This window comes from Trifolium pratense, linkage group LG1, assembly GCF_020283565.1.
Source record: "Trifolium pratense cultivar HEN17-A07 linkage group LG1, ARS_RC_1.1, whole genome shotgun sequence".
NCBI lineage: Eukaryota > Viridiplantae > Streptophyta > Magnoliopsida > Fabales > Fabaceae > Trifolium > Trifolium pratense.
Window position 1 is genome coordinate 12,714,014 of NC_060059.1, and position 21,258 is coordinate 12,735,271.

General features: G+C 32.7%; 3 protein-coding genes and 1 non-coding gene across 6 annotated transcripts; 1 reads left to right on the top strand and 3 right to left on the bottom strand.

Moving 5' to 3' along the window:
- Positions 1-1,169: 1,169 nt before the first annotated feature.
- Positions 1,170-1,523, bottom strand: LOC123888520. The gene has a single exon (XM_045937607.1). The coding sequence runs from the start codon at positions 1,521-1,523 to the stop codon at positions 1,170-1,172; it is 354 nt and encodes a 117-aa protein (XP_045793563.1).
- Positions 1,524-1,987: 464 nt separating this feature from the next.
- Positions 1,988-9,658, bottom strand: LOC123891552. 3 transcript variants are annotated; one of them, XM_045941466.1, is made up of 12 exons: positions 9,208-9,373; positions 9,057-9,097; positions 8,568-8,705; positions 6,869-7,556; positions 6,634-6,718; positions 5,510-5,597; positions 5,177-5,361; positions 4,299-4,431; positions 3,360-3,496; positions 3,143-3,217; positions 2,548-2,634; positions 1,988-2,305 (listed from the first exon to the last, which is right to left on the bottom strand). In XM_045941466.1, exons 3-12 carry the CDS (start codon positions 8,692-8,694, stop codon positions 2,255-2,257), a joined length of 1,656 nt encoding a protein of 551 aa, XP_045797422.1. In that variant the 5' UTR covers positions 8,695-8,705; positions 9,057-9,097; positions 9,208-9,373; the 3' UTR covers positions 1,988-2,254. The 3 variants fall into 3 exon arrangements, with proteins under 3 accessions (XP_045797422.1, XP_045797542.1, XP_045797501.1); XM_045941586.1 differs by lacking the exon at positions 9,057-9,097 and having other exon boundaries at positions 9,208-9,658; XM_045941545.1 differs by lacking the exon at positions 9,208-9,373 and having other exon boundaries at positions 8,924-9,062.
- A 4,468-nt stretch (positions 9,659-14,126) lies between these two features.
- LOC123891725 (importin subunit alpha-2-like) lies at positions 14,127-19,052 on the top strand. Its single transcript, XM_045941648.1, has 11 exons — positions 14,127-14,533; positions 14,761-14,857; positions 14,949-15,040; positions 15,131-15,262; positions 15,671-15,856; positions 16,387-16,550; positions 16,646-16,724; positions 17,475-17,603; positions 17,714-17,841; positions 17,964-18,390; positions 18,491-19,052. The coding sequence occupies exons 1-10, from the start codon at positions 14,318-14,320 to the stop codon at positions 18,340-18,342; spliced, it is 1,602 nt and encodes a 533-aa protein (XP_045797604.1). The 5' UTR covers positions 14,127-14,317; the 3' UTR covers positions 18,343-18,390; positions 18,491-19,052.
- Positions 19,053-20,716: 1,664 nt separating this feature from the next.
- On the bottom strand, positions 20,717-20,790 carry TRNAT-AGU. Its single transcript has one exon. It is a non-coding gene; the product is annotated as a tRNA-Thr (tRNA).
- Between the last annotated feature and the right edge of the window lie 468 nt (positions 20,791-21,258).

A 21,258-nucleotide genomic window follows, 5' to 3' on the forward strand; every position in this document is an offset into this window, starting at 1 on the left:
AGTTTATAAATACAATAATAACGTTTATTTTATTTTTTATTTTTTTAAACTCGGTATTTGGCCAAGGACTTACCACCCACTTGCGGAGATCCATTTAAAGTTGAGTTTTTTTTCTTCTCAGTATGGACTGATCCGCATAAATTGACAATAGGGAGAACTAAATCTAAGACTTTGAGAGAAGCACACTCTAAGGTCTCAAGTTAACGCCATTAGATTAACAAGTGGGTTGTGCATCTTTATTTTTTTAACTTTTTTTTTTTTAACTTTAAAATATTATTATACTATTGTAAAAAAGAATAGTTAAATTATTTATTGGTTTTACGATAGTTATATTTTCTAAAAATAGTTTAGATGAAAAGTTATTTTAAATTAAAGTTGTTCTGTAATCCTTAATATTTTACAATATATTGTTGCATATCATCCAGTGTCTTGAATTTTACTCTGGTTGGTTTGAACGTAGGATAGGCTAGGCTAGAATATCATGAAAAAATTGGCTTTTCCTGTTAAAGGTACAAAAATTTCAACCATGAAGTAAATGTAATGATGTTTAATTTATGTCTGAGGTATAAAAGATTATTTCTCTCATTCAACCAACTTTTCACCGTAAACAACAGTCAATAATCAAACTTCAGATGTCAAAGATTTTTGCGCTTAGACCAATCTATAATTATTAATCGATTAAATTCAACTAGCGTGTATATATATAAAGATAAATAAGTTCATATCAACCTTAATGATTACACTTAAATAATTTTTTTTGTTAAATAGTTTAGTGGCTAGAAATTTCACCTTAAAAGTGAATAAGTGAAATATCTAGGGTTCAAACTCTGACTCCTGAATATATAATATAATGTCTCTGTCAATTGAACTAAATTCACGAAAACTATTTAAATAAACTTTATAAGAAAGAAAATATACGAAAGCGATATTATTAAAAAATAATTATGATAAAAATATATTATTAATTATAAAAAGGCCTCGCGGAACTAATCGCTTAAGGCCTCAAAACAAATTGGGCCAGCCATGAACAACATACACAAGAAATGAAAATCAAACGCTCTCAAAAACACAAAGTATACACTACATCAATGGAAAACCATGATGAATTAAGGTCCCTAACCTATATTATGTGCAAGATAAAGGCTGACACATACATCCCACACATTAAGCTAGGCAACGATCTTCTTGCACGTGCTCTTGAAATGGCGAAAACCTTTCTGGAGAGAATATTTGAGGTTACCTTGAGCTGCAAAAAGCTTATATTTGGCCACTCTACGTTTTCTCTTCATTTCTCTATCATTCCACCATGACGATGAAGGAGATGGCTTTTTCGTGATCTCACCACACCATTTACGTGGAGGAGGAGGAGGTTCGTAATAAGAACAATAAGCAGTGGTCTTGTCCTTGGTCCTTGCCACGGTCATTTCCTTCTCGTGTAAGGTTCTCGCACGCCCATCACATTGATCATACAAACTTGCATCTCCGTATAATGATCGAGGTTGCCTGTGCCCAATTGCTTCCATATTTTTTATTTGATCTATCCTAAAACTCAATCTGATTTATATGTATTTGATGTCTGATTATATAGACCTCTCTTTTCTCTCCCTTTATCTTCCTTTAAATATTTTTTTGAAGAAATCTTCCTTTAAGTGTAAATTCAGTTAGATAGAGAGAAAGTGAGAGAGGACATTGATAGATGAAACTAAAGGATTGTGTAAGGATTGGAATTATTTTTTATACATAATTTTTACCTATATTTTTGGCAAAGAGGAAAGGAGAGGTCAGAGATGAATGGGGGTAAATGTCATCCATTGCTGCAATAAGAGTAGGGGAGGATATGTTATGTCTGAATTTAGCCAAACTCATCATTATCAAGTACGTTTTATAGTACTGTTTATTTTGGAACAAGCATTGTGTGACCAAACAAAACAGGCATAACGTTTTGATCAGAAAAAAAAAATCAAAGATAATATTCGATGAAATCTGATGGACAGAAAATATTTACATTTCATAACAATAAAATTTTTCTTATTTGAATGTTTTCGGCATACACTTTAATCAATTCAAATAATTACACGTCAGTTAAGGTTCAATTCTTTTTGGTGTCAATCCCGGCCTCCTTCAATTTGTTTCCCACCCCTCAAAGTCACTTTGGAAGTACATAACCCAAAAAAACACAGTTTTTATGCTCTGGAAGTATCCTTTAGAACATGTTTGGTTTTTAGAAATGTGGGATGGCAAAAGAAGCTCTCCTTCATTTTTTGGGACGTTTCTTGTACTTCTTGGTGGTTTCCATGTGGGATTCCTGGATGGCAGTTTAAACAGTAAAAATAATTAAGCATACCAATTAAGGGTATTTTAAATCTGATGCATGGTAAATGTAAATGTTCACTAAGGATTTAATGTTGTGCCCAGGCAAAAATAACGAAACTACTAAAAAACATAAAGAAAATGAAAGAATATAGAGAAAGAGAATTGCAATAATGGAAAACTTAAAGGTGGTGACTGGCTGCTTATTTGCCTAGCAGAAAGAGTATTGTCACTCACGATGCAAGACTTCCACTCATCTCCTTGATCAGGAAGTTGGCGGAAAATGTGAACAAGTACAACAGCATCCAGAGCAGCATATTCTAGCTGTGCATATAGAACTGTGTTAGATTATTGAATAACTCGGTGCAAACGAGATTGTATCATACAAGCATAATTTGGAACATTAAATCCACTATCAGGAAGTTAAATGAATTTACGGTGTAAACTGTAAACTTTTTACACTTAACCAAAGTAATCGATCATGTACATATTTGTGCAAGTGTTTTAGAAAATAATATTACAATGTTTCATCATAGTGAGATTTTTTCCGACTCATTCATCATGGTGAGTTATGAGATGTCTATGTAATAATTTGTTAAACATAGTTATTAAACAAAACAAAAAAATAAAACGTCTACTTAGTATCTTGGAATTTCAGTTGATTTGTCATATGAAACATTTTTATATCTTGCACTCCCTTCATGATTCATGATTTGTCATATGAAACATTTTTATATCTTGCACTCTCTTTATGAAGACAGAGCAATGGAGCATTATGATTTATGAATAGCGGAAAAAAAAAAGGGGGGGGGGGGAGGGGGGGAGCAATTACTTGATTTGGAGTTAAAGGTCTTTGCTCCCAATCGCTGTTTCGTCTTGTCTTGTTTAAACCAGCACCCAGTACTTTCTGATTTACCAATAAACACACAAATTTTGTCAAAATATGCTAACACAGAGAAATGAGGGATTTAATCATCACCCATCCACAAATATCAGATCAACAGAAACTCAGATATGAAACATTAAACAGCTACTCATATGTATAATACCTCTGCAAGCTTAGCCAAACCACCCCGAGGATCTTTAAAAACTTTCTGGATGTCCAGCAACCTTTTATAGTTCTTGAAACATTTCAGCTCTTCATACGAGTGAGCAAGTTGCTTCATATCACATTGGAAATTATACCCTGAAATACATGCCACAGAGCAGCAATGGTTACTAATGTTTTTTGTCCCAGAGTATCCTTCCACCGTATAGGAGAGAGACTAATTTCTCACATCATGTCAAATGGTTACCAATACCCTGAAAATAAATCCAAGGATTAACTCAGGACTATATTGTTAGCGGCCAACACTCGGTGGGATTTAGTCCCACATCGGATAGATAGGACTCTTGAGACGAGTTTATAAAGAGGAGGCAATCCTCACCTTACAAGCCGGTTTTGTAAGGATGAGTTAGGCCTCGATATTCGTGACATGGTATCAGAGCCTATTGGGTCTATCGTTGGGCTTCCGACATCGTTCACGCTTCAGGCCCATTGGGCCGGGCTGAAGCGTGAGGGGGTGTGTTAGCGGCCAACACTCGGTGGGATTTAGTCCCACATCGGATAAATAGGACTCATGAGACGAGTTTATAAAGAGGAGGCAATCCTCACCTTATAAGCCGGTTTTGTAAGGATGAGTTAGGCCTCGATATTCGTGACATATATGCTTTAAGGGACTCAAATCCTGTTTGCTCAGACCAATACATATGCTTAAGGGATAAATATTTGATACTTTCCGATACGCACCAAGTGATTATTAATTCAGACTTAAAATGTTACAAACAACACACCAAGTGCTTCATCGTATTAGCAGGGTCAGTTGTAATAAAGAATAAAAGATACATGTTATTGAATCCCTTCAATAACAACATTCTTATTCGCATCGTTCACCAAAAGTATTTTTTGCTGGCATACCCGTGAGACTAATGAAATAAAAAAATCATACCAAGTTTTAGAATTCCAGGTGACAGCAAAATGCGGGTTAGACAGTTGTCTAAACTTTCAGGCACCTCTCTGTGTAACTTTATCAGATCAAATATGAAGGCCTTCTTTTCTGAAGCAATTTGCATGATAGAAACCTTAAACATGGAAATTTGAGGAGAAAAGGATTAACAGGAGAATCAAGAGTTGAGTTTGTTAGAAAAATGTCATAGCTCAAAGGCTGAAACCCAGACATAACTTCATACAATTTAAGTAAGCAGAGAAAAAATCCATGGAAACCCAGATGCTTCAAAAACGAAAAAATATCGGTGTCCGAGACGTATACCGATGTTTTTGATATTTTCCGATACGTACCCAAGAAGTATTCTATTATTCATTTTTTTTTTTTAAATTTTGTTCAACCCAATACTTCTTAGGCACTCTCTTAGATATGGATTCCTAGCAAAGGATAGGACTATCACCTCTCACCACCACTGTCCCAACTCTGTTGGTTCTCCTTGGTGGGGAGGAAGAAAAATGGATCAAAAACAAAGCTCTAGTTAACATATCTAGACCGAGTGGAATATTGTTTAGTTTTTGTTGTCAAGATAATTGTGCATTTAAGTTTATACATAGATACATGTAAGCACACATGTGAGTATGAATGTGTTATGCATGGATACGTGCAAGATTGTGTGTGTACTGTGTAGTGCGCACGTGTGGGTGTGATTGAGTGAGTATATGAGCGTTAACATATCTACTATCTAGACTGTATCGTATCTTTATATTTGGAAATATATGGTATCCTCGTATTTGCATCCCCATCGTGCTCATATTGAATCATGTATCAGGGCTTCTTAGATGGAGAAGCATTAACCTATTACAAAGATTATTTTAATTTACCTTGTTTGCCTTGCTGCCTTTTACATAATTAGGCTTCCACTCACAATCAAGACCTATAACTTTAACATCCTCAATGTGACATGTTGCATCAAGCAAACCTTCAACTTCATCAACCCAAATAATCTCTTCAATCATCAGTTCCTCAAGATGTAAATAACGTCCTTGCGGGATACTTGTTTCAAGCACTACAGGAAATAAGCAGTACTATGTTCATCAGCTGATAATTAAGTTACAGATAACAGACACACTACAGTCTACATTACGATTAAGTAGACAAACCAAAATGGTAACAACATCAATGCATGCAAGGAAGGTCACAAGAAATTGCCTTACCTTTAATATATAAAAATTTGTCTAGGGAGTGCCGTTCACATAGTTCATCAACTTTTTCCATGTAACCAGCTTCCATTGCCAAATAAACCTTGAACATATAGAATTATTAAATCACAGCATACATATTTGAAAATTTCATCCTGGCTATCAGAGCTAAGAATCTGACAAGAAAAAATTAATAATTACTGCTCTGGAAAATCAACAAAAATATTTGAACGTCGTTGTACTTTTGTTCCTACTATGGCTAATGCACAACTTTTGTTCATTTATAATTTATTGCTCAACTGTAATATAATAATTTAGAATTATCTCATAAGAGTGGTTTCATATCTAAGAGTGTTTCTGAACAATAGTTTTCATATTACTTAGTTATTAGTTATTACATTATGATTTGTTTCACTATTCAATTATAAATAGGGGTTAGTTCTTAATCTTTTTGTATTATCAAATCACCAATCATAATTACATTTTACTTGTATTATTTATCTTCTCTCTTTATCTATAACCCAAAAACTTCAGCACGGAAAGTAGTATGATCTTCAGTGACCGATCCAACACTATTTTGTTGCGATGTTCCCGGTTGTTTGGAATTGTACAGCCTAATATTTGCATTCAGATTTTGTTGTATATCCACCCTAAGCAATTTGAATTTTACCAAGCGCATGCATGTAAAGTAAGAGGTTGATAAGAAATAACCCCACGTCCTAGGATGCACTGTAATCTGACACAGCCCATATTACCCACTGAATATGAAGAACATAGTAACACGTGAGGATGAAATGTTTGTTCTGATTTTGATATAGAATAAATAGACAGATAAAAAGCTAAAAATTTAACACGGGTTTAATTTTTGGCCAAACTAGAGGGGAATAAGAAACAGGTTTTCTGAGTGTCATTTAAAAACAACAAAATAAAGAAATCAAAACGCCGGATCATATGAGCACTAATAAAATGGTAGTACCATTCAGTATAAACTGTAAAGAACATAGTTCAAAAAATAAAGCTTTTCTATTTCAGAGTCTCCAAGGGAATACACCTATGCAACACACGATGCACATTATGATATTATAATGCAGTCGTTACAAAAAGAAGAAAGACAAAAATAAATAAATTAAATTACCAACCAAATATTCCATAAGCTGTCTATCATTGTTTGTTCTAGCCTCAGCAACGTCCCAACATCCCTTTTCTGCTAAGCTCTTTAGTGAGCTGGAAAATCAATCAGATAAACTTGTATATGAGAATTAAAAAAAGAAGAGGTGAGGCGGAGTCAGATTTATGATGCTATGAACAAAATCAAACAACACTATGAAAAAATGAGCGAAAATATTCTCCATGGTATAAGTACAAATAAACCACCTTTCTTTACACCTCTTGTATACATCTGGAAAATCCTGCTTTAGATTATTTTTCTTTATAACCTCGTAGGCATCCTTTAGCATGTTTCTGTTGATGAACTCCTGAATAAGTATGGACAACATAGGCTTCCCCATAAATGCTGCCCACTTCTCTGCTGCTTTAAATTGATTACTCTTTATCATCTCAAGGAGAAAAGATTGGCTGTAGTGGGAAATGGAGAAATGCTCCATTAAAGTAACAGCTATTGTGTACAACTGGGATTTCACCAATTCCAAAGTATACTGCTCAATCAATTCTTTTGCCATGCCCCAACTTAAATAATCTTTTTCTTTATTTTGGCACAGGGCTTTCTGAACATTTGTTAGTTTTACACCAAAAGTTTCTAGTATTTTCATGACTATCATTTCATCATGCTTGATCTGGCCCCTAATAATATTAACGAGTAGATAGGCAGCCGAGTTTTTTGCATCCAAGGAGTCTTCTGTAGTGGTTGATGTTGATCTTTTCAGGAAGCGGCGAAAAGCAGATATAATCAAATGAGTAAATCCTTGACTTTGATTGTCAAACACGGGAGACACATACAGGCACTGAACAACAAAAGTTGCTGGTCCAGGTTTTGGATCATTATGGAGCACAAGACGTAGCTGTTCCTGAAGGGCTCGGAATTTCACCGTCGCCTTACAATTGCCTATGCAATTGAGAAAAAAGTAAGAAACAGAATGCAGATTGATGACACACATACCACATGAAATCTAATCAACAGCCCTAATTTCAATTGCAACAAAAAAAATTGCCAACTTGTGTCTTAGTCGAAAAAATAGCTTAACCTAACTTTACCAAGGTCTCCTTCATTAGAGCCAGAAATAAATTAAATTCTAAAGAATGTTCATTTACAGGCTTTTCATGTTTTGCAGATCACTATCACTTTCAGCAAGTTTTTGGACCCTAAGAAGCCACTATTGATTTTAGAATCGCTTTTCTAATCAAAAGAAAACAGCTAAAAAGTGGGTAACAACAAATTAAAGAGGTTGTAGCGCGCGCACACACACACACACGTAACAAAAAGGTACAGGATAGTACATTTCTAAGTGTTTCAATATATGATTAATAATAGTACATTTCGCCAAGAACATCTAGCTTTAGGACAATATATGATTAATAATCTAAGTGTTTCAATCTACCATTCAATCAACTATCTAAGCTTTCAAAGGAAGAAAAGTTGCAGCAATTATATTAATCCATCAATCAATCATTGATTATAAGGGCACTTAAGATAAGCCTCCAGAATTGGCCTGTTTGGATTGGCTTATTTAAGCTTATCTATTGGCATAAGTTTTGTTCGACAGTTTGGGAGAACTTATGAAAACAACTTATGACAATTTTGACAAGTTTTTCAGCTTATTTTCATAAGTTTTCCAATATAGCTTGTGAAAATAGCTCGTAATAATATATAGAAACAACTTATTTTCATAAGTTTCTACATAAGTGCTTATGATGATAATCGTTTGTGCTATATAAGCTGCAAATAAGCTGTTTATCCAAACAGACCGTAAGTGTCATAGGTTCAACACAGCGACAACGAACACTGATGTCGACCTAAAGAAAAGTTGGTTGAGTCATTTCAACAAACATTTAGTACTCAACATCTCATCTTAATGCAAACAACAAATATTAGCATTACAAAAGTATAAATTCATACCATAATAATAGCATTCTTTCAGCATGAACATAAATACCACAGGAGAAACATGTGATAAATCATAAAATGTATGTTTGCATAAGGTCCATTGACAACCGCTATCTTCTACATTCTCCTCCAAACCCATCTTTAAATAACCTGTAATCGAAGTAGTAACGTAATTAACACGAATTCGACACTGAAATTCTTGCATATTTGATCTCTGTTACTACAATTTATATATATATGATCAATAAAGATACAGGTAAACACTTTCTGCAATATATCTAAAATTTTAAAATTCGGTTATTCTGGTAGATACTATGAAGAACATTTTCATAATTTAATTAGCTTAAAAAATTAAAAATTAATAGTACCTTTTGAGTAGAATGTTCTTACACTGTTTCATCTATGAAAATAATAGTAATACAATATTGTTCACCTTTTTGGAGATATTTTCAAAAAAAAAAAAAAGTTGAAAATTATGCATAAAATAACGAAAAAAAGTACTAGTACGATTCTTCGGTTACTTTTCCCTTTTTTCTTTCTTTCTTTTTTGAATAAGACATGTAAAATAAGGAAATAGAGTTGGTTTGAGGAAAATAAATAATAATAATAATAATAACATAAGAATGGGAGAAGATGAATAAGAGAAACTTACTTGTTACAAATAATTCTGAATTTTGAAGCAATTTCGAAAGAAAAATTTCTGAGCTATAGGGTTTATAATATGATGTAAATTTCTGCAACTATTATATTGTGCGTTGCCAACACATTGATATAAAGACGTAATAATAGTTTATATACGAGTCACTGTCGGCGTGAAAATATGATAAGGATTTTTGTAGGTCTAAGCCTGTGAAAGTGTGAATACTGTGGAAATATAAATAGTGAAGAAAATGATCGGGAAAAATATTACTAAATTAAAATTTACAAGTATGGAGATATAATGCGTCAAAAAAAAAAGTATGGAGATATAATTTTTTTGTGAAAATATCAAGGCAAACAATCACTTTGATAATCAACTAATCATAAAAAATAGTCAATCATTTCTATATAAACTTGCGATGGCATTCTCATTATAATTTTTAGTATTTAGAAGTTGCAAATACATGTGTCATAATTTTTTAGCCAGATTTATCACTGGTTGAATTTTGAATTATTAAAGTCCTCTTTTTCTATAAATTAGAGGGTTAAAAACTAAAAAAATAAAATAATTTATATTATTGATTTTGATACTTTAATTTACTTTTTAGGGTCATGCTAAACAGTGCCTAGAGTACTTGTTAAGCATATTAAAAATAAAAATAAAAAATAAAATTAATGTTCGTAAAGTAACTTCTTACACTTTCAATGTGTTAAATGTACAAGTTTCAAGATAATTTTTTTTATTAATAACTTAATAAGCTTAACTAGTACTGTACCTACTTTTTACTTTTTATAGTTAATTTAGTTATGTTTTCTTGGTTTTTTATTTTATTTTAACATACAATTTAAGAAAGATTCCAATAATTTGAAATTCATTGGGTAATAAGTAAATTCGACAAACAATTATTTCTTTTAAAAATTAAAATTCTCTTAAATATTTATCCCACATTAATGGTTTGAAGTCAACAACTTATTTTTCATTCATCTATTTAATTGATAAAATTATCTAAAAATACTTAAGAGCATTTAGATGGGATGATATAAGTCTCGTCTAACTTAACTAAGACTTGGGTTTGATTCGTAGTTTTGGCATGCAGCAGCGTTAAAACTCTAATAAAAAAATTATCGTTTATTTACGTCTTACAAGACTTGAGGAATTAATCTCTTTATAAGTTTTTTTTTAAAAAAAATTACCAACTAAGCACAATTATAAAAAGATAAGTAACCGTAAAAAAATTAATAAAAAGATTTTTTATTAAAAAAAAATTCTAAAAAATATAAAAAGATATACTATATTTCTTCCGTCCCAAAATATAAGTAAAAAGTGATCAACAAAAATGAATGTATCTGGTCTGAATCTTTAACCAAATACATCAAATTTCTTGATTCATTTTTGCTTATATTTTGAGACAAACGGAGTATACTATTATTATCTACAATTTCCATACATGGATGGATGGATGGATCAAGTCATCAAACTGATTTTGCTTGAAAATATTGATTCCGCATCTTTTCTGCAAATGTCAATGGTACATTTGATTTGAGATTGGGGGCCGCTGGATACATTGAAGTGGCGGCCATAGGACGATGGAATGACACGTGGCCTACAGTTATAGTATACGCCTCGTTGGATCTATCTATGTTGTTAATCTTATCCATCCAGACAATTGTTTTTGACCAGTGACCGGTCCATTTAGTGACAGTACTAGTAGCTTATCCGGAGTGGAGTGTTTCGGGTTCGAACAAAGATTCTTGCACATATAGCGCGATATTCCAAACCTATCAGCTGAGCTAAGCTCACAGGGACTGTATTTTTTTTTGTCAGGTAACATAGTGGCTCAAAATGGATAAGTGGGGTGTTCGGGGTCGATCCTCAACTCCTTCATATAAAATGTTGATGTCCCTACCTATCGAGTTAAGCTCACGGGGAGAATACACGTTTGAATACTACAAAATAAACTTTTATGATATTGAATAGTTTGTTTGGTAAACAAAATGATATTTTTTTATTTTAGAAAACTTGTATTTGAGACAAAAAGTATGATGTGATTTAGTGAAAGATAAAAGTTTCTATATTTGGCTTGTCTCATGCCTCCCCGTTTGTCCGATCCATGAAACAGTTTTACAATCAAATACGGTACAACTTGAGTTGTTCTGTCCAGTCCTTGTTTTTTAACAAATCAAACGCACCCTAAGGGTCCGTTTGATTCGCTAAAAATAAGAGACTGGACAGGACAACTGTAGTTGTACCGTGTTTGATTGTAAAACTGTTTCAGGAACTGGACAAATTGGGAAGCAATGGACAGGACAAAAACAGAATTTTTTGTACCTCACTAAACCACAGCACAACTTTTTGTCCGCAGTACAAGTTGTCTAAAATGCCAAAATATCATTTTATTAACAAAATATCGTATAAGACAAAAAAATGTTCAATATCCCAAAAGTTTGTTCTGTGCTGTTCTGTCATGTGTTGTGCTGTTCTGTCCAGTACTTACCCTTTAACAAATCAAACACAACCTAAGAGTATGTTTGTACAGAGTAATTAGAAATTTTAGATGATTTGAATTAAAAGTAATTCAAATGATGTTCTTTAAATTACCATGTAAATGTTTGGATAGAATAATATGAAATTTCATTGTGAATAATTTTGTCGATGTTAAAATTTGGAAATTATGGACCAACTTGCAATTTTAAAAAATTTAAAGGATCAATTTTAAAAAATGTAGGGACAAATTTGCAACTTTGGAAAATTTAGCGGTAAATTTGCAATTTTAAAAATATTATAGGGGTCAATTTAAAAAATTTGAAACATATGGGAGGAAAATTTTCGTTGTCATTTGAATTTTCTTAAATTTAACTTAGATAAAATACTTCGTAAAATTTTCATCATTTTGAAAATTGTACAAATTAATCACCCAAACAATGAAATTTTGACAAAAAAAATTGAATTTCCTCAAAACATTCCTTCAAAAGACACTTTAGTTCCTCTAATTTCTCTTTGAAAATTTCTGTTTGTGCATCATTTGATGATCCAATTCCTCTAATTTCTCTTTGAAAATTTCTGTTTGCACCAGTTTGGTGATTTTTCTCCGTTCCTCCATGGCTTCTCCTATGAACATCCTTCGGCTAAGCAGGCAACCACTGATACGAATCAACATGATTTCTGTCCACTATCTTTGCTCTTTATTCATGGCCCACTTTTTTATGTTATGTATTTTTTTCATGATTGTTGATGGATATATATATGTGACTATGTCGATGTAAAACATAAATAAATTTGGGTAATAAATTTGGGTAATAAATTTGGATCATGATTATGTAAGCATGATTACTACGAAGATGTTTTGTTGATATAAGATACATAAAATTCATTATTCTTAATATTTTAGCTAATTACTTTTTTTGTTGAAGATTTTAATGAATTAATTGAAGGTGGTATGGCTAGGGACATAGGAAGGATCGTTTGAAAATATGACTCTTGGTTAATCGATTATGGCATTATATGGAGATATTGTTTCATTCTTATGAAATTGTGGTACTCACATACTCACAAGGAGAAATACTTGTATAGCCACGAGCCTAAACAAATTTTTCTTAGGCACACTCACATAAACAAATTTTTAAAGGCTTTAATGCATTTTTGGTCCCATATTTTGAAAAATCTGAACTTTTAATCCCCTATTTTAAAAATCAACTTTTTGATCCCCTATTTTGAAAAATCTGAACTTTTGATCCCCCTTTTTAAAAGTCAAATTTTTGATCTTCCTATTTTGAAAAACTCGAAGTTTTGATCCTCCTATTTTAGATTTTTTGAATTTTAGTCCTCAAATTTAATTTGGTCAAATTTTTGCTGATGTGTCAAACTTATTATTGCAGTGGCAATGTCCGTGATGACAAAATGTTTCCATGTCTTTAATTTTTTTACATAAAATATTTTAAAAGTATTAAACAATAAAATAATTAATTAATAATAATTTAAAAAATCAGTAAAATTAATCTCTATACACACACACAAATATATATATATATATATATATATATATATAAATAATAAAAAAAATCAATAAATTACCCAAAAAAAGTTAATGATTGAGGACAAAGTCAATAAACGATTGAGAGGGAGCGAACAAAGACGAAGGATGTTAACACGAGCGTGATTATTAGTGTTTTTGATTTCGTTGGGTGTCATGATTGGGAACCAGTGTTTGCTTTTCTGACTTCTTTGAGTAATTTACTAATTTTTAGTTATATAATGAGGTAAAAAGTTTTAATTTAGTTTTTTTTATCAATTAATTTAGTTAATATTATATAATGTAAAGAGGTTTATTTTATTGTTTTATAATTATCATTAATTATTTTATTATTTTAATACTTTTAAAATATTTGATTTTAAAAAAATATTAATGACATGGAAATGTTTTGTCAACTGAAAACTGCCACGTCATTAATGAGCTTGACACATCAGCAAAAGTCTTACCAAATTGAGTCGGGGGACTAAAATTCAGAAAAAATCTAAAATAGGGGATTAAAACTTAAAATTTTTCAAAATAGGGGATCAAAAAGTTGACTTTTAAAATAGGAGATCAAAAGTTCATGTTTTTCAAAATAGGGGATCAAAAGTGCGTTAAAGTCATTTTTTAAATTTAAACTTTACAAAAAAAATAATTCCCAAAATCTCTTTGTGTCTCTCTCTATTTATTAATGACATTAAAATGTTTTGTCAACATGAAAACTGTCACGTCATTAATGAGCTTGACACATCAACAAAAGTCTTACCAAATTGAGTTGGGGGACTAAATTTCAGAAAAATCTAAAATAGGGAATTAAAACTGTTTTTCAAAATAGGGGATCAAAAAGTTAACTTTTAAAATAGGAGATCAAAATTTCATGTTTTTCAAAATAAAACATCAAAAATGCATTAAAACAATTTTTAAATTTAAACTTTACAAAAAAAATAATTCCCAAAATCTCTTCGTGTCTCTCTCTATTTATTATCTATAGCAAAACTCAAACCCTACCGTTAGGTTTATTTCATTCATTCATCAATCAAATCAATAGAGCAGTGCAGTGTTCACTGCGTGCTTCTTCCTCTTTCTCGTTCTCATTCACTTCTCATCAATACGATGTCGTATCGCCCAAACGCAAACTCCAGGACCGAGGTCCGTCGCAATCGATACAAAGTCGCTGTCGATGCTGAAGAAGGTCGCCGACGCCGTGAGGACACCATGGTTGAGATCCGTAAGAATCGTAGAGAAGAAAGTTTGATGAAAAAGAGACGCGAAGGTCTTCCACCTCAGCAGATTCCTTCTTCTCTTCACTCCACCGTCGTAGAGAAGAAGGTTAATTTTGATTTAATTCACGATTCATAAATTGCTTTGATCAACGGTGTATTCAATATTCATAGTATTCTGATTGTTTAATTATTGAATTTTAATTGCGAAACATTAGTTAGTTTGTTTAATTTGTTGTTAATTATTAGATTTGTGTTAACCTAGGTTAGGTGATTTATTTATTTAATTATTTTTTTATATATGTGAATTTTAGTTGCGTTTCTTTGTTGTTGCAGTTGGAAAATTTACCATCCATGGTTGCTAGTGCTTGGAGCGATGATAATAACTTGCAGCTTGAGGCAACAACTCAGTTTCGAAAGCTGCTTTCTATTGGTTTGAAATTGGATTGATTACTCTTGTTTATTGTTAAGTGATTTTTAATTAATTAACACTTATTTGATTGACTTGGATTTTTGTGTGCCAGAACGTACTCCACCGATCGAGGAGGTTATACAGACTGGTGTAGTTTCTCGTTTTGTTGAGTTTCTGATGAGGGAGGATTTTCCACAGTTGCAGGTTTGTTTGTATACTAGGGTTTTATCTGTTTATTTAGTTAGTATTTAATTATTAATTAGTAATTAACATATCATGTATTTTGTGGTGTAGTTTGAGGCAGCTTGGGCTTTGACAAATATCGCTTCTGGAACGTCTGAAAACACTAAGGTGGTAATTGACCATGGGGCTGTCCCAATTTTTGTGAAGCTCCTTGCTTCTTCTAGTGATGATGTTCGTGAACAGGTATATTCTACATATCTTAACTACCTTCAACATGCAGAAACTTTGGGAAACTGAGATTATTAGTAATTTTTAAATAGGTTGGGGTCCTAATATTTTTTTGGGTGTTATTGAAATGAAATTAAAGGTATAGCTCTAAACTAAATAACTTTTCCACGAAAAACTACGAAACTTGTTTTTGCCGAATTTTGGATCTGGGCGTGTGTGTTTATAACTTGTATAAAACTACGAAACTGGCCGTGTGTGTTTATAACTTTTGTAGATGCACTATGTTTCTGCCAAGTGGTTTTATTTATTATCGTGCAACAAATATCATAAGAATGAAAACAAATCCTTGTAGTTGTGTACTGTACCATGGTATCCTTTTTCCTGAAAACTAAACATTTCTCCTGTGGGGTTTTTGGCATGCAGGCAGTGTGGGCTTTAGGAAATGTTGCTGGGGATTCTCCCAGATGCCGTGATCTTGTTCTCGGTCATGGAGCCTTGGTTCCTCTTTTGGCACAATTGAATGAACATGCCAAGCTTTCTATGCTGAGGAATGCTACCTGGACACTTTCTAACTTCTGCAGGGGCAAGCCACAGCCTCCTTTTGATCAGGTATAAAAACATGCATTGCTTATTCTCTATGAACCAAATAACTGAGTCCAGGCAAAAAAAATTCTAACTGTTACTTTTCTTTGTTGTAATGCACTCCTCTGCCAAGGTGAAATACTACTTGAGCGGTAGTAATTGTTTAAATTTACCTGCTATAGCAACCAAAATGAAGAGTACGTTTAGTTGTTTACTCACCTTATAGATTAGACTTTAGAGTGTTACATTAGAGTATTATGCAAAATACGTAAGTAGAGTTGGTCTCCTGATCTGATGAACAACACTGTTATATTTTTTCTTCTTTATTCTATTCAAGTGAAATCTTTCATGCATTTCTATCATGAAGTTGCAAAGTTTGTAATCGGAGTAAGCCCTAGTACAAACAATTCTTATCTGTTGTTCGTGCATTTGAACCTGAAGGGCTATCCATTGGCTCAATATTTGATTTCTCTAATATCTGTCTGTTTTACTGCTTGTGTTGTGTTAGCTGCTATTATGCTCTATTTTGTGGATCTCAAATTTAATATTTTTTATAGGTTAAACCTGCACTTCCTGCCCTTGCTGGTCTTATTCATTCAAATGATGAAGAAGTCTTAACTGATGCCTGCTGGGCCCTTTCATATCTTTCTGATGGTACAAATGATAAAATTCAAGCTGTAATTGAAGCTGGTGTTTGTCCTCGACTGGTTGAGCTTCTACTGTGAGTACCTCACATCTCAAATTTTGCTGTGCAAGAATGCATGTGCCACCGTGACATTTTCCTTTTTTAATTCTAATTGTTCTACTCTTATTCAGGCACCCATCTCCTTCAGTGCTAATTCCTGCTCTTCGTACTGTTGGAAACATTGTCACTGGAGATGATCAGCAAACTCAGGTATTCACTTCAGGAACATCTCTTGTAGTTGTTTTGAAAGCAAGTTCCTTTGCCTTTCTTTTTTTTAGGGATAAAGAAAGAACTGTTAGCTGGGATTACAAGGGGTATGGGTTGGTTTGGAGGAGGGACACTAGGGGTGGAGTGACAAGGTCACACGGGTTCAACTCCCACTAACAGAGCACACTAACTACTGCGTTTTCTGTTGAACAAAATAAAAATCTGACAGCATAACCTTATTACATGCAACAACCTCTTCTATTTTATTTTTATTTAAACATGACTAATCCTTCAGATATACTAAACTTTTGTTTACATTTTGCTTTTCACTATTGAAGTTGTATGCTTGTTGATCGCATTGTTACCTTTTGTTGATGTTATTTATCTGTCATTTTTGTCCATCTGTTATTTTTTAATCATTTTATGGTTTCCTTATTATATTACTATGGTTTTGCTGTTATCATTACACCTCAGTCTTTTGCACACACCCATATAAATGTTATTGCTTAAGTCATATGCCAAACCTTTTTTGGATTGGAGCTATTAAAATACCTTGTTTTCCCCGGATTGTGTGATGATCATTCTATTTTTTTTTTCTTCTGAATTTTTAAGACTCCTCTGTCATGTGGTTCCTCAACAAGTTTCTGCTGAGATATCCTTATCATTTATACTACGGGAATGATACATTTCATTGTTGAAACATGCTTTTCATAATTTATACTGTTTGTTTTAACCCGGTGCTCTGCCCCATAGGTTATCATCAATCATCAGTCTCTTCCTTGCCTATTCAATCTGCTGACCAATAATTATAAAAAAAGCATCAAGAAGGAAGCTTGTTGGACCATATCAAACATTACAGCTGGGAATAAACAGCAGATTCAGGTACAGTTGAATTGTATGATGATTATAATTTGATATTGTTCACAGCATTCTGATTGCAGTGAACGTTTCTTCAACAACTCCTTTATCCTAATTTGCTAATAATTAAACAGGCTGTGATTGAGGGCAATATATTCGGTCCTTTGGTGAACCTGCTTCAAAATGCTGAATTTGATATTAAGAAAGAGGCTGCTTGGGCTATCTCAAATGCTACATCTGGTGGATCTCACGAACAAATCAAGTATGGGGAGACACATTTTTAATATTCCCCAGGAGGGTTATTATGGTGTTATAATTTATTTTTTCTTGCAAGATATCTTTTATCCTATATATCCTAACAGAATTATTCTCCATGATTAACAGGTACCTAGTAAGTCAGGGGTGTATTAAGCCCTTGTGTGATCTTCTTATCTGTCCCGATCCTAGGATTGTGACAGTTTGTCTGGAAGGCCTGGAAAACATCTTGAAGGTTGGAGAAGCTGATAAGAATATAGGCAATACTGGTGACGTGAACCTATATGCCCAAATGATTGATGATGCTGAGGGTTTGGAGAAAATTGAGAACCTCCAGAGTCATGATAACACAGAGATTTATGAAAAGGCTGTGAAGATTCTTGAGACATACTGGTTGGAGGAAGAAGATGAGACTATGCCTCCAGGGGAAGCCGCACAATCAGGATTCAACTTTGGTGGCGCAGAGGTTCCTTCTGTGCCTTCTGGAGGATTCAACTTCAATCAGTAGATGTTCATGCTTTAACGGGGACATGTCTTCTATATTTAGCCTTTTCTGGTTTGTCTACAATTTTTTTGGATGAAATTATTAGTAGTAATTTGCATGCCTGTATTCTCAAGATTTGTTTGGAGTTTATTAAGAATTTTGTTAACTGCAGGAGTTTTTGGCTGGTCTATCATTAGAGTCTTCCGGTATGATGGGACAAAGCTGGGGTCGAATCAATGTGTTGTTTCTTTGTGTCCAACAAGGTCCAACATTGGTAAATAGAGCATTGCATGATTAGCGTAGGCTTCTACAATGCCTGGTTTTTCATATCTCATATGGTGACAGATGTGTGGTGGCTTGATTTTTTTGTCACCGAAAGATAATACTACTGGACCTCTGTGAAGTGATAATTGCATAAAATGAATGTTCAGTGTCATGATTTTTTCTTTCATTATATTGTAGTAGTTTGGAGTCACCAAGTTTTAGTTACAATTGTGGGTTGTTTTGGCAAAATGCCAGATGCTCGTTAGAGTTTTTACCCGTCTGTTACCTTTGAATTTTTTTTTGTCGATGAAGTTTACCCTAGAGTCAAGTTGTTATTCATTATGTTATCCAATATCCAGTGTCCCTATTATTATTGATGAAAATTTGTTTTGCAATGTCTTAAAACAGGAAATAGATAGTGTGGTGCAATCATTTTGTATTATGTATAGTTCACTCGCTGCTTTTATTAATCCTTGTTTTACTCATGCATCGAGCATTTCATTCACACTAATTTTTTACCTTGTACAGATCCCGAGAGATTTTGAAAGTACAGAGCACTTCCACCATTTATTATCTAGAAAAAACTCATCTTTCAAATTCTGGAGCTATTTTGTTTATGGGAAATACTGTTTCACTATCTTAAATGCTGTTTTACCATTTATTAATGTTTTTCAAAATAAAACTAATGTCCGAATGCACTTTTTCTTCATGTTTTAATCCTCGAATTTTGTTTTTATCCTCGGTGGCTTTTAGGGTGAGCGTGTAGTGTACAACTCAATTTTACCATTAGATTTAATCAATTCTTCACAGATAAAAGCCACAATTTTTTTCCAACCTCTCCCCATCTTGTGTAACTGTAACTGTTATAATTAGAAATTATTTTGCATATAAAAGTAGTGTAGTTATAATTAAAGTGGCCTGAGTTAGTGTTTCAAAGACAAATCCAAGAGTGTTCCTGAATTTCTCACCAATCAAACAATAAAGTTTATGAGAATGAGTCAATAAAAAATTGAAATTTTTAAGAATTAAGATTCAGTTAATAATTTTGAAGAAAGAATTGTCCACACAAAACTGAGATAAAATTGTCCAGAATCACGACCCAATTGAAGTTGGAATTGAACCAAATACAATAATGTTCTCGTTAAAGTTGGATTTAGATCAGTGACAGGAAATTGAGAGGTGATCTTGTTTGGCCGAAGATGATGAAGTTGTGAGGAGAGGAGAGATAAAGTGAATGCAAAGAGGAGTTGTTTGATCAGGTGTCTAAAGTAGAGTTGTCAAAATGGGTCGGGTTATTGGTAGGGACGGATCCATAACTCAATCAGACGGGGGGCTAGATTTTTTTTTAATAACACACAAATAAAATAATTTTTTCACAAGAACCAAAAAATAAAATCATAACATTTGTTTATACGAAACTAATATTATATATTATACATTAAATAGAAAGAACTAGATTGAGTAAATTAGAAGGTATCCGTAGTCATTTCGGACTATTTAGCCACTAGTACACAAGAATATAATGACACCAATCTATGATCATTAATGTCCCATCTCTTGAATGCAACACTAGCATATATAGAAGAACACAAAACAACTAAAACAATGCATATACCAACTTATAATAGGCATGTATAAATAGTATAGTATGAAACCTTGCATGTTAGGGGGGGGGGAGCTCACTTTCTAGTTGACTCATCTAGTAGCCGCGAGGGCAATACAAGAATGAATGATGGAATGCTTGAATTTTGTTTTAAGTATGATAGGTGATGGCTACCATCCGCCCCTCTTAAATTAATCATAATTTTTCATATATATATATATATATATATATATATATATATATATATATATATATATATATATATATATATCCTAATCTCCATCCATTGAAAAATATATTCTATTAGTGCAAATTTTATCGAAATATTTCTTTTGATGGTGTAAATCTTACCGAATAATAAGAAAGTATAAAGTAAGAAACAAAAGGGTATATAATGATGTATCCAGCCACCTACTTCCTTCTTTTAAAATTTCTTAATGCCTTGTTCTGAACCTTGGTCGTTTGATTACGCAAGAACGGGTAGGTTAGCCTATGACAGCATTTTGAACTTGAAGTGCAAAAATAAAACGATGCTTTCATTGAGAGTTGAACTCAAGACCTCCCGCTTACTAAACGGGTGCTCTAACCAACTGAGCTATGAAAGCTTCTTGAATGAATTTTGACATTTATCCAATTTAATTCGTAATGATAATGAAATGAAGTTGTGTAAGATTGTATGATTTTATTCAATGCCAAAAGATACGGTACGATCATATTCCATATATACAATAATATCTCGTATATCACCAATTGAGCTACACTAATTATGAGAGACCTCAGCCCCTTTCTAAGTCTCTGTTATCATTTTCATATATACTAGTATATTTAATGTATCCATTTTGTATATAGATATATTTACTAAAATATTTTTTAAATAAAATATACTCCTATATTAAGAGACTATTCTTCTTGTTGAAAAGCATCCAAGCATGTCATTTTCGATGAATCCATCAAATTAATTGCTAGTTATTTACTTGTGTAACTAGGAGTAGTAATAGATTAAGGCCTTTTGCCAACAAAAAGAAAAAGTAAGGACAACTTTTCTCCTATAGCAATTACTTCATTAAAGTTTA

What these genes read in the sequence shown, in the direction of transcription:
- LOC123888520 (XM_045937607.1), bottom strand. Translation starts at nt 1,523, where the DNA reads ATGGAAGCAATTGGGCACAGGCAACCTCGATCATTATACGGAGATGCA.
- LOC123891552 (XM_045941586.1), bottom strand. Translation starts at nt 8,694, where the DNA reads ATGGGTTTGGAGGAGAATGTAGAAGATAGCGGTTGTCAATGGACCTTA. An exon ending in TACAAGAGGTGTAAAGAAAG is followed by an intron (nt 6,719 to 6,868) that starts GTGGTTTATTTG and finishes TTGATTTTCCAG; the next exon opens with CTCACTAAAGAGCTTAGCAG. An exon ending in CAAATTTTTATATATTAAAG is followed by an intron (nt 5,362 to 5,509) that starts GTAAGGCAATTT and finishes TATTTCCTGTAG; the next exon opens with TGCTTGAAACAAGTATCCCG.
- LOC123891725 (XM_045941648.1), top strand. Translation starts at nt 14,318, where the DNA reads ATGTCGTATCGCCCAAACGCAAACTCCAGGACCGAGGTCCGTCGCAAT. An exon ending in TCGAAAGCTGCTTTCTATTG is followed by an intron (nt 14,858 to 14,948) that starts GTTTGAAATTGG and finishes TTTGTGTGCCAG; the next exon opens with AACGTACTCCACCGATCGAG. An exon ending in GGAATAAACAGCAGATTCAG is followed by an intron (nt 17,604 to 17,713) that starts GTACAGTTGAAT and finishes ATAATTAAACAG; the next exon opens with GCTGTGATTGAGGGCAATAT.